We start from the raw sequence: 13120 nt of genomic DNA, 5'->3' as shown, positions 1-13120 counted from the left end.
TTACAACATGCCACCTAAGAACTAAACACAGTACATAGACCTGACAAGGACAGTATAGAGCAACATCATCACTTCCCCTAGTCAACTTCTCTTAGCATACACTACAATTTCGTTATTTTTTTTCCCAATCAAAATAATAGATTTAGAGCTGGAAGGCATATTATAAGCAACCTAATGCCACCCCATCATCTGAGATGAGAAACAGATAAGAAAATTGAAAAGGTTTGTCCAAGTTCACACATATAGTAAACAGTAGAGCTACATTTGAACCCAGCTTCTCTTACCAGAAGTCTAGGTCTCTTTCTACTTACCACCTTATCTTTTTTTCTGACTATCATATGCCCAGATGCTATCTCTTCTATGAAACCTTCCCCAATCTCCTCAGTAATTTGTGCTCTCTTATGCCTTAATCTATTTTGGTTTCACTTATTTATATTCTGTGTTGCTTCTTTAGTTAGAAAGCAAACTGCTTGAGGGCAGGGAGTTTTTTTTTTCAAAGAGGAGGAGGGTCAAGGAATGTCCTTGTATTTTTAGTAGCTAGTTTAAAGCTTTGTAGTTGAATCAGTCAAAATGGATAACCCTAAGGTCCCTTCTGATGAGATGACTACCCCTTATATTAATATCTTACATATTACACTATTCTTTTTTTTTTTAGGTTTTTTTCAAGGCAAATGGGGTTAAGTGGCTTGCCCAAGGCCACACAGCTAGGTAATTATTAAGTGTCTGAGACCAGATTTGAACCCAGGTACTCCTGACTGTAGGGCCGGTGCTTTGTCCACTGCGCCACCTAGCCACCCCTACACTATTCTTTATGAAGTATTTCCATATCCATTACTTTATTTGATCTTAGTAACTTTATGAGACAAATGGACTGGATATCTCCATTTTGCAGATGAAAAAAACTGAGACCCAGTAAAAGTAGGTGATTTGGCCAAGGTTGCTAAGCAAGTTAGTTACTGAACCAAGAATACAACCCAGATCTTCTGGTGCTCATCCAGGACTTTTTCTTTTCTACCACAATGCCTAATTAGACTTTTCTGTTTGGTCTTTTGAAGTGATTGGCACTGTCTCTCCATCTTGGCAACAGCATATTTTGGGCAGAAGCTATTTATGCTGGCTGAATTAGTTTTCCCTCTATCCACACTCAGTTCTTTATATGTTATTCAGGGGAATTGCTTTGTCTATGAACTGCTCTGGGAATCCCAGCCTTGAAAGTCCCTCCAAGTGAAAGACTTTTTATCTTTCACTACAATGACAAAGGATTGTTTTAAGCTTTCTAACCCCTGTTTAAGTGAAAGAAGCAGAAACTGTATTCTGTTTTCTTTTCTCTTTTTTCTTTTTGGTTTAGTGCATAGAGAACTGACCTCAAAGCCAGAAATCCTAAGTTTAAGACCTGTCTCTAATACACACAGTTTATCTGTCAGGAAAATTTACTTAGATTCTCAAAGTTCCTGGCAGTTCTGAAGATTCTTAGTTGCCAAGAAGGGGCTGCCCTCATGGGTAAAAAGGTACTTCTTCACTAAGGAATTCCCTACAACAAGGAAACTATAGAACTACTTCCTATCCATCACTATAGACTTAATTTTGAACATCAATACAACTAAACTTGCTTTATAACATTTACTTCCAAACCAATTTATTCAATGCATAAAGTCTCAATATTTTTTCAGGCACTTCTAGATCTCCACAGTACCTTGGACTGGTCTATCCTTTCATTTATCATCCAGCTGAAATTCACTTATATCTGTGGTATGAAATGTGGCTCTAAAGCCATTTCCCATCATACTGCTGACCAATTTTCCTAGGTACATTCAGGTCTCTAAAAATTCAGTGTTATTTTATTTTCATTTTCAAATTCTCTCCCTCCTTACATTATCTCCCCCCATTGAAAAAGCAAGAAATACAATACCCATTACACATATGAAGCCATGTAAAACATATTTCCACATTTGCCATGTTCCAAAAAAAAAAAGTTTAAAAACAGGAGAAAGAAAAAAAAGTTTCATTTCACACTCTAGAGTCCCTCACTTCTCTTATCTGTGGATGGATAGCCTTTTTTTATCATGATTCTTTTTTTAAAAAATCATGATTCTTTTAGAATTGTGGTGGATCATTCTATTGTTCAGAGTTACTAAGTCTTTCACAGTTGATTATCTTTATTCTTGTTACTATGTAAATTCTACTGATTCTGCTTACTTCACTTTGTTTCAGTTCATTCAAGTCCTTTTCTGGTCCCTTCATCATTTCTTATAGCACAATAGTATTCCAATGCATTCCAAATACTTTAACTTGTTCAACCATTCCTCAATTGATGAGGATCCCTCAATTTCTGATTCTTTGCAACCACAAAAAGAACTTCTATAAATATTTTTGAATATACGGATCCTTTTCCTTTTATCTCTTTGTATAGATCTAGTAGTGATATTTCTGGGTCAGAGGGTATATGCAGTCTTATAGCTTTGGGGGCACGGTTACAAATTGTTCTCCAGAATGCTTGTCACAATACCAACAGAATATTAGTATAACTATTTTTCCACATCTCCTCTAGCATTTGTCATGTTCTTTTTCTGTCATCTTAGCCAATCTGATAAATATGAGGTGGCATACCTCAAAGTTGTTTTCATTTGCATTTCTCTAATTACTAATGTCTTAGAGCATTTTTCAGATGACTATTATTAACTCTGAAAACTGGCTATTTGTATCCTTTGACTATTTATCAATTGGGTAATGGCTCTTATTCTTATAATTTTGGCTCAGTTCCATAGATGTATACACACACACACATATATGTGTGTGTGTGTGTGTGTGTGTGTGTGTGTGTGTGTGTGTGTGTGTGTGTATACATGCATATGAAATGAGACCTTTATTAGAGACACTTTCTTTTCCTGCTTTTCTTCTGATTTTGGCTGCATTAGTTTAGTTTGCACAAGACCATTTTAATTTCTTGTAATCAAATCTCTCCTTTACCTCTGTTCTGTTTTTTCTATTTGCAAGGCAATGGAGGTTAAGTGATTTGCCCAAGGTCACAGCTAGGTAATTATTAAATATCTGAGACCAGATTTAAACTCAGGTCATCCTGACTCTAGGGTTGATGCTCTATCAACTATGCCACCTAGCTGCCCCTCTCTTTTACCTCTTGTAAACTTCTCTATTTGTTCATGAACTCTTTCCCCCATCCATAGATGTGACTGATAATGTCTTCTATGATCCATTATTTTACTTATGTCTAAATCACATGAGATGGCTAGTTTCTACCAGACTATTTTCCATTTTTTTCTAGAAATTATGATCATATAGTGAGTTCTTGTCTCAAAAAGGTGAGATCTTTGGGTTTATTAAACATTATGTTGTGGGCAGGTAGGTAGCCCAGTGGATAGAGCTCTGGCCCTGGAGTCAGGAGGACTTGAGTTCAAATGTGGCCTCAGATACTTAATAATTATCTAGCCATGTGGCCTTGGGCAAGCCACTTAATCCCATTGCCTTGCAAAAAACCCTTAAAAAAAACCCTTTATGTTAGTTACTGTGCCCATTCCAAGTACATTTGTCAAATAATCTTTTTCCCACATTTAATCTTCTATAGGTTTGTCTAACATTGACCAGTCAGTTGGTTAACAAGCATTAATTAAGCATTTACTGTATGCCAGGCACTGAGAATACAAAGAAAGGTAGAAACAACAATTGCCTTCAAAGGAATGAGGGAGACAACATGCAAACAGTTAAGTATAGATCAAAAAAAAAAGATGATTAGAATGTTAAAAATATTTATAACAGCTCTCTTTGTGTTGGCAAAGAGCTGGAAATTGGAGGCTTGCCCAATTAGGGAATGGCTAAACAAGTTGTGGTATTTGACTGTGATGGAGTACTGTGGCACTATCAGAAATGATGATCTCAGTGATCCTAGAAAAACATGGAAAGACTTACTTGAAATAATGAAGAATGAAATGAGCAGAACCAAGAGAATACCTTATACAGCAATAACAATATTGTTTTAAGAAGTCCTCAGAATGAATAATCTATATTGACTTTTATAAATAGGTAGAGTAACTATAAAGGACATCTGAACAAAGATACTATATTTAGAGAAAGAACTGGTAAATAGATGTATGTATAGAATAATTTCACATATACATCTATTTGTGTGTAATGGTAGCCATTAGGAGGTAAGGAAGGGGAAAAAAAGACGTGATAATTTTGTTGTATATTTAAAAGGAATTGCAAACTATTCATAGTAGATCTATAGTTTCATGTGTAATCATCTTTTTAAAATTATATTATGTTATGGAAGTGCTTATTTATTCCATAAATTAAAATTAAAATAAATTTTAAATATAAAACTCAGCTATGTACATACAAGATATAAACAGTAAATTATAGGTAATCTCAAAGGGAAGGCATTAGAATTAAGGGCAACCAGAAAAGACTTTCTGCAGAAAGTGATACAAAATCAGGGAAGTAAAAGGGGTAGAGGAGTGGAAAGGGAAAATGTAGACTATACTGAGTGAAAATGCATGGAGTGGAGCAAAGATGGAGTGAAGAATAGTGTAAATGAAAAAGCAGAGTGAAACATAAGAAAACTGCTAAGGTAGAAGAAAGAAGCTTTGAAAATCAAACAGAGGATTTTACATTTGATCTGATAGTTAACAGTGGAGTTTACTGAATGGAGAGAGAGAGAGAGTCATTGTCAGTGTCAGACCTGTGCTTTAGGAAAGTCACTTTGGTAAATGGGTGGAGGATGGACTGGAATAGGAAGCATTTTAGATTTAAGAAGATAGTTGGAGTTTGGAGCCTAGAGATCCTGAGAGAGATTTGAACTGGATAAATAGGTCTGAGAAGCAAAATAATAATATCAATATTATATAGGTGTGTGTGTGTGTGTGTGTGTGTGTGTAAAGAGAAAGAGAAGAGGGTGCCCAGAACAGACCCTTCAGGGATATCTAAAGTTATCATGACTTGGATAAAGGTCCTACAAAAGAGACCAAAAGGGGAACCTCTAGATGGGCAGGAGGAAAGCCAGGAGAGAACCTGGAGGGAAGACAAAATCAAAGTGAAGAGAGTGAGCAACCATTTCAAAGTTTACAGAAATGTCAAGACACCTGAGGACTGAGAAAAGATTTGGCAACTATGAAATCATTGTTAACTTTGAAAACAATAATTTCAGTGGAATTATGATATCAGAAAGCAAATTTTAGACTGCTCAAGTAAAAGAAAAGGAAATGGAAGCACATATTATAGATGGCTTTCTTAAGAAATTTAGACATGAATGAAAGATTTATTGGACAATAGCTACAGGGGAGGAATAGATAAAGTAAGGGTTTTTTAAGGATGAATGAAACATTGCAATATTGGTAATTTCATAAATACTTAATGGTCTGCCTTTTCTATTCTATTTTTCTCCTTTTTTTTGGTCTAGTACCAAATACTTAAAGTTTAATGGCTTTGTAATGTGTTTTAAAGCCTTGTTTCATCAAAACCTTTAATAGTCTTTTTTTCTCCCTTTAATAGTCTTGACCATTTGTTTCTCTATATTACTTTGATTATGATTTTCTCCAGTTCTATAAAGAAATTCTATAAAGAAATGTCTTTGATGACTTTCATGCAAACTACATGAATTCATTTGAGGAGTATTGTCATTTTTACTCTCACATCAGTAAAAGGTCTCTCTACTGATAGATTAATGAATAGCTTAGCTTAAAGGGAAAGTGCCAATGGATAGGAAAATGAATTTTCCTTGCCTCACCATTTCATTAACATATCATGATAAAGTCCCTTGCTATTATGTTTATATCAGCTTCCTACTACATAAATTCTGATCTTCCTCCAGAGAACTTATAAGTAAATAAAAGATGATTTACATATTATAACAATATTGATTATGTGCCTATAGAACTCAGAGCTCTGTGTTTGCCATTAAGAGAGTTACAAAGTTTAGATAACACAAGATCCCTTCTCTCAGGGAGTTTACAGTCTGGTAGGGGGCTAATATATCCATACAGACAACCTGCAATATAAAATATTTACATCATAAGTACATTAGATCAGTGAAAAACAAAGTGCTCTGTGAGGTCTCCAAAGGAAGACTGTTCACTATAGGTATAGTAAGAATCTATGTAGGGGTGGCTAGGTGGCACAGTGGATAGAGCACCTGTCCTGGAGTCAGGAGTACCTGAGTTCAAATGTGGTTTCAGACACTTAATAATTACCTAGCTGTGTGGCCTTGGGCAAGCCACTTAACCCCATTTGCCTTGCAAAAACTTAAAAGAAAAAAGAACCTATGTAACTAGTCTAGGAAGCATAGTGTAGTGGATAGAAGACTTGTAGTCAGGAAGACATAGGTTCAGTACTCCTTCTTCCACATACTAGTTGTATGACTAAGGCAGGTTATTTAACCTCTCAGGGCCCCAAGGCAACTCTCTAAGACATGAATCAGCAAGTTGTCATCTGACGTCAATGGAAGGAGTTTATACACCAGGACTTCCTACATGATGAGCTCCCTACCCAAATGAAAGAAGGAACAGATCCAAGTCATAGGTCAAAGGTAGCCTAGAGCTCTAGACAAAATGCCAAAAGCTCTGATGATTTTAGATCTGGTTTTGTGTCTAACTAGCTAATCTTTTAAGGTAAATAGGCTAGGTATTTCTTTCTGCTTTTGTTCTTTAACAACTGAGGACTCAAATATAGAGAGGTTAATTGATCTATCCAAGGTAATACAATTAACTGAGGTCAAAGTTGAGCCCACAGCTCAAGTTTCCTAACTCCAAGGCTCTTGCTCTTTAGCCTTGACTATGTTTCCTTGGTAATAAGCTAGGTGGCGCAGTAGATAAAGCACGGGCCCTGGAGTCAGGAGTACCTGGGTTCAAATCCGACCTCAGACGCTTAATAATTACCTAACTGTGTGGCCTTGGGCAAGCCACTTAACCCCATTGCCTTGAAAAAACATAAATAAATTTTAAACCTGAATGAAATAGCCTTCATAATTCAGTTGCTTTCTTGGGACCTTCCTTAGCTATCTGGAAAAGTGACTATCAGAAATATATGTATTATCCTGGATGGTCCAATAAGCCAGGGCTTGCTGGAATAGTTATTTTTCTACTGAGTCCACTGCTAGAAGAAAACCAGGTCTGTGAAAATCCTCTAACAATAGAAAAGATAACTTAGAGATTAGTTAATCAATGAAAAAAAATATTTCTCCTCATGGTTTCTTTAAATAGCAACCTCCTCTTGCATATTTAAAATATTTATTTAAGAAAATATTATTCATACATTCTTTTTCTTTCCAGGAATTCATGTACTGTATAAAGCCACACCTATATTTTACCATTGACCTTTGCTAGGAATCATTTCCAATAAAACAAACATTTAAATTCCTATTCCTTCCCTCTTCTCTACCAGGAACATTTTTGGGGATACTTGATTTTACTAAATAAGACCAGATTCTAATTGATAACATTTGTTAATCCTTTAAATACCTTTTTCTAACAAGTCTATAGTTTATCATTTGGGTTTTTTTTTTTTTTTTGCTTTCCAAATTATGATTTTTAAACATACACCCTAACAGCAACATGGGAGTGATTATCAACCTTAATGGACTTGCTCATACCAACAGGGCAACAATCAGACACAATTTTGGGATATCAGCTATGGAGAATGCCATCTGTATCCTGAGAAAGAATTGTGGAGTTTGAACAAAAACCAAAGACTATTACCTTTAATTTAAAAAAAAAAGTTATCTTATTATGTAATTCTGTTATATCTCATACTATATGTTTCTTCTTTAAGGATATGATTTCTTTCTCATCACATTCAACTTAGATCAATGCATACTATGTGTCTACCTAGCTAATCTTTTAAGGTAAATAGGTTAAGTATTTCTTTCTCTTTTTGTTCTTTAACAACTGAGGACTCAGAAATATAGAAAGGCTAAGTAACCTATCCAAGGTAATACAATTAACTGAGGAATGACATAAAGACTAACAAACTGCCTCTGCGGGGGTGGGGGTGGGGGGAGGGAAATAAGATTGGGGGGAAAAATTGTAAAACTCTAAATAAAGCCTTTCTAAAAAAAAAGCAAATTATGATTTCTAAGTTCTTTTTTTTAGGGTTTTTTTTTTTTTGCAAGGAAATGGGGTTAAGGGCTTGCCCAAGGTCGCACAGCTAGGTAATTATTAAGTGTCCAAGGGCAGATTTGAACTCAGGTACTCCTGACTCCAGGGCCAGTGCTCTGTGCACTGTGCCACCTAGCTGCCCCATAATTTCTAAGTCAAATAATTTGGAGGTTTGTTCATCATCTTCAAATACTGAGTATATTTGAGCTCTGTGTTTGCCATTAAGAGAGCTACAGTTTAGGTAACCCAAGATTCCTTCTCTCAGAGTTTACAGCCTAGTATGAGGATAATATAGCAATATAGATAACCTATAGTATACAATATGAAAAACAAAGTACTCTGTGAGGTCTTCAAAGGAAGGATGTTTACTAAGTATAGTAAGTGGCTATGTAACTAGTCTAGCATTAAATGTATGGTAATTTGTACAAAGAAAGGAAGCATAGTGTAGTGGATAGGAGACTGGACTGTAGTCAGAAAGACATAGGTTATTGAAAATATTTTGCAAACCTTTATAAAATTAGCAGGTTCACTTGATAATAGTGAGCTGGCATAGTTCTAATTTTGTATCTCAGGAAAGTTATCTCCTAAGATATAGTGATAACCCAAAGAAGAAATGAACAAATACCACCACTTTTGATAGTTTTGACACCAAGAAAATTTGATTACCCAGCACTGGTCTATCTTTTTCTTAGCTAGAGACATTGTCTTTTTTAAAAAATTAATGTATTTATTTTTGAATTTTACAATTTTCCCCCTAATCTTGTTTCCCTCCCCCTACCCCCACAGAAGGCAGTCTATTACATTGTTTCCATGCTAAACACTAATCCAAGTTGAATGTGATAAGAAAGAAATCATATCCTTAAGGAAAAAAGAAATATAAGAGATAGCAAAATTACATAACAAGATTATGATGGTTCTTTTTTAAATTAAAGGTAGCAGTCTTTGGTCTTTGTTCAAATTCCATAATTCTTTCTCTGTATATAGATGGTATTCTCATCTCAGATATCCCAAAATTGTCCCTGATTGTTGCACTAATGGAATGAGCAAGTCCATTAAGATAGATCATTAACCCCATGTTGCTGTTATGGTGTACAATGTTCTTCTGGCTTTGCTTATCTCGTTCAACATCAGTTCATGCAAATCCCTCCAGGCTTCTCTGAATTCCCATCCCTCCTGGTTTCTAATAAAACAATAGTTTTCCATTAATGTACATATACCACAATTTCTTCAGCCATTCCCCAATTAATGGGCGTTCACTCAATTTCAATTCTTTGCCACCACATACAGAGCTGCTATGAATGAGACAAGTCTTTACTAAGCCTGAAATCCTAGAGTAGGAAAATCTGTATTCTGATCTGAGTTATAGTACTGAATCTTTAGGATCCTCAGTTCTTTGAAACTCCATTTCTTTGTCTGTAAAATGGGAAAATCAAAGTCACACTTCTTGGGACCACTTTGAAAACAGACTTTGAAGGCACATTTGATACTATGGATTTCTGGAGCTGTACCATTCAATAAACTGAACTTTCCATTAAAACCTCATCCACTTCTTCCTCTGTAATTGTGGCTGTCCCCAAAACTCTGACCTGGACCCCTCTTCTCTTCTTGCTCTACCTTCTCTCATTTGATGACCCCAGCAGCTCCTATGGGCTTAATTCATTCTTTGCAGATGATTTCCAGATCTGTGTCCAGCCCCTGATCTTTTGTCTTCTGCTTCCAAGATCACCTTGCACGTGTATTTTGTATATAGCAAATACTCTAACCTTACTCTCCTAGCATAAAGTTGGTAAGATTACACCCTCAGGGATCTAAGAGTATTCTTGAGAAAGACCAGGGGGCATCTCTAATGCTATCAGTTCAAGCCTAGATTCTGGCATGTTCCTCTAACTAACTCATAGCACTCAATTCCCTAATTCCATATAACCAATGAACATTGCTTCATTTTTTTTTTTTTAGGTTTTTGCAAGGCAAATGGGGTTAAGTGTCTTGCCCAAGGCCATACAGCTAGGTAATTATTAAGTGTCTGAGGCCGGATTTGAATTCAGGTACTCTTGACTCTAGGGTCAGTGCTCTATCCACTGCGTCACCTAGCCACCCCCATTGCTTCATTTTCACAGAAGAATATTTGTTTTGAAGATATAGCAAGAATAGAAATACAAACACTTTCCCCAACAATAAGGAGCAGTACAATCTTCTCTGTACTACCTTGGTCTCTGGCAGGAGTAGCTAATTCAATTTCTACATAGTATTGATCCTACCAAGTTCACATCCAATTGAGATATCCCTTAAGTATGCATTCCAGACCATTTTCTGCAAAAATCCTTTCCCAGTCCTAGATCTTAGCATCTTCCCTCTATGTATCTTATTTGTTCATAGTTTTGACATGTTGACTCCCTCATTAGATTGTGAGCTCCTTGAGAGCAGGAACTCTGCTCTGTTGAACTTTTTGGGCTTATTTTCCTAGCTTTTTCTAGCTCTTACATAGTAGGTACTTATAAATGTTATGCAACCAACTAACTGATGTGTTGAATTCCAAAGGTCATTCTTAAATACTTGGGATATTGATGCTGGAATGGGTACAAAATCCAACCTGGGTTCTATTCTTAGACTTCCTTCTCTAATCCCCTTTCCCTAAAAATAAAAAGAACAAACACCAGTGCAAAGAACTTAGACTAATGTTCGTGGGTCATATGTTGACCTTAGATGGGGAAGATTTAAAAATTTCCTTTTCCCTTAGAACTTTGCCTCTCTTCCCCTTTCTGAATTCCACTAGACAGGAAGAAATCAAACCAAGAGAGGGAAGAAATTCTAGTCAACTAATGCCTTCTGAGTGTACCTCAAGGTGTGACCAGTCTAGAGACTTCTCTTCACCAGGTAGCTAGCAGACTACAATCAATTTAAAGAATGTCTATCAGCCAACCATTCTATTCATATTAATTAGGACTGTATACCAAAGGGATTGTAAAAAAGGGAAAAAGACAGACATATACAAAAATGTTAAAAGCAGCTCTTTTGGTACTGGCAAAAAATTGGACATTGAGGGGATGCCCATTACTTGGGGAATGACTGAATGATTGAACAAATTGTGGTTATATGAATGTGATGTTTGATAAGAAATCATGAACAGGCAGGCTTCAGTAAAATCTTGAAACACTTGCATGAACTAATGCTAAGTGAAGTGAGCAGAACCAGGAGAACATTGTACACTTTGACAGCAACATTGTGTGATGAAACCTAGAGTTTGAAGGCAAACCAAAGCATGCTAGTTTCTCCTTTTAAAACTTGTTTTAGGGGCGGCTAGGTGGCGCAGTGGATAAAGCACCATCCCTGGAGTCAGGAGTACCTGGGTCAAATCCGGTCTCAGACACTTAATAATTACCTAGCTGTATGGCCTTGGGCAAGATACTTAACCCCATTTGCCTTGCAAAAAACCTTTAAAAAAATAAATAAATAAAACTTGTTTCATATAATTTTTCCTTTTAGATCTGATTCTTTTACAACATGACTAATTCGGAAATTGTCAAATACAATTGTACATGTATAACATATCAGCTTATTCACTGTCTTGGGGAGAAGGGAAAGAAGAGAGCAAGATAGAAAAATATGAAACTCAAAAGCTTACAAAAAAGATAAATGTTGAAAACTATCTTTGTAATTGGAAAAATAAAATGACAATAAAAATATAAGGATTGGGTTCATTGGTCAGTTATAAATTTACACAATTATCTCTTCTATTAGCTTATGAGTTCATTGATAATACATTTGTTTTTGGTCTTTTTATAAACATAACCTAGCACAATGTCAGGTCCATGGTAGGAGCCCATTCTTATTGATTAAATTGATGGATGGATCAATTATTTAATAGACTGGACCTCCATAAAGCCCTACTCTGGTGCTTCATCAAGACAGGCAGGTGAGCTAGGGTTCTTATAAGTTATGCCAGCAAACCATGAGCTTAGGAAAGTTTTATCAAAAAGCAAAGGCTTTTTGATATACTCTCTGTCTATTTCTCATTTGAAGCCTAATCTGATTAAGTTCAGGATAAAAACTAGATTTAGTGTTGGAGGACCCTTTATTGTTGCTAAGGACACAGGTACTGCCTTTGTGACCTCTGGCACATACATTACTTAACCTCTTCGAGGAAACTCCCACTAAATCTCAAGATTGACTACTGGCTGATGAATTTGTTTTGGCCACAGTTGAAGCGGGATTGCAATCTACATCTTTGTAAGGACTATTTACATGGACAAAAATTACAGATGCTTAAAGTATTGCAGTAAAATTGTCCCACTCTCATGGGTGTAGGCACATTAGTTCTTTCCTTGCCTATTCAAGATGTTGTAATCTGTTTCAGTATCTCATAAAATTAGCAGGTATGCCTGAAGGGAGTAGATGGCATAAAAAACTTGCATTTAAAGCTAGAAATCCTTGAGCTGCTTAGTGACTTAATTTAGTTTTTCTCTTCTTACAGACTCCTCCACCATGGTGGCACCACCAGCCAACACAGAAGCCCAGGTATGTACTTTATCACTCAAAAATACAGAACCAGAGAATAATAGAGTCCTTAGTGGCCCATAACAGTCATCTAGATAATTCCTACCTCCTAAAATCCTAGCAGGACTTTACCTAAGCAACAATTGGATACCGTATAGAATAGAATTGTAGAAGGGGATGAAGATGAAGACATTTCCATGTTATCCTTCCTCATATAATCCTTCAATACATGATCTCCCCACTTTGGTTCCTTCATATTAGCTCTTCTGTCTCCCTCTTCACCTCTGCTTCTTAGAATTCCCAATTTCTTTCAAGAATTAGCACAAATACCCACTAACTATATGAGGCCTTTTCTCTCCCACTGCAATTTACCTTTTATTTAGTTTCTATCTATTTATATGTATATGTTGTCTCTCCTAATACAAACTCCTGAAAGGTAGAGATTTAGATTTCATGGACCTTTGAAATTTCCTCTACTAATGAAAAGCAGTACTTTCTTTTTCTTCCTTTTTTAAAAAATGTAT

General features: G+C 35.9%; 1 protein-coding gene across 1 annotated transcript in view; it reads left to right on the top strand.

Annotated features, from left to right (window-relative positions):
- The window catches only part of SPIRE2 (spire type actin nucleation factor 2), a 74039-nt gene that overhangs the window by 24888 nt on the left and 36031 nt on the right, over positions 1-13120 (top strand). Inside the window, 1 exon segment of the mRNA XM_074213236.1 lies at positions 12574-12617. Coding sequence (XP_074069337.1) covers positions 12574-12617 — 44 coding nt within the window.

The sequence above is a fragment of the Macrotis lagotis genome, chromosome 1 (assembly GCF_037893015.1).
Source record: "Macrotis lagotis isolate mMagLag1 chromosome 1, bilby.v1.9.chrom.fasta, whole genome shotgun sequence".
In the NCBI taxonomy this organism is placed as follows: Eukaryota; Metazoa; Chordata; class Mammalia; order Peramelemorphia; family Peramelidae; genus Macrotis; species Macrotis lagotis.
The sequence above is the reverse complement of the archived record's forward strand: the minus strand, read 5'-3'. Positions and strand labels throughout refer to the sequence as shown.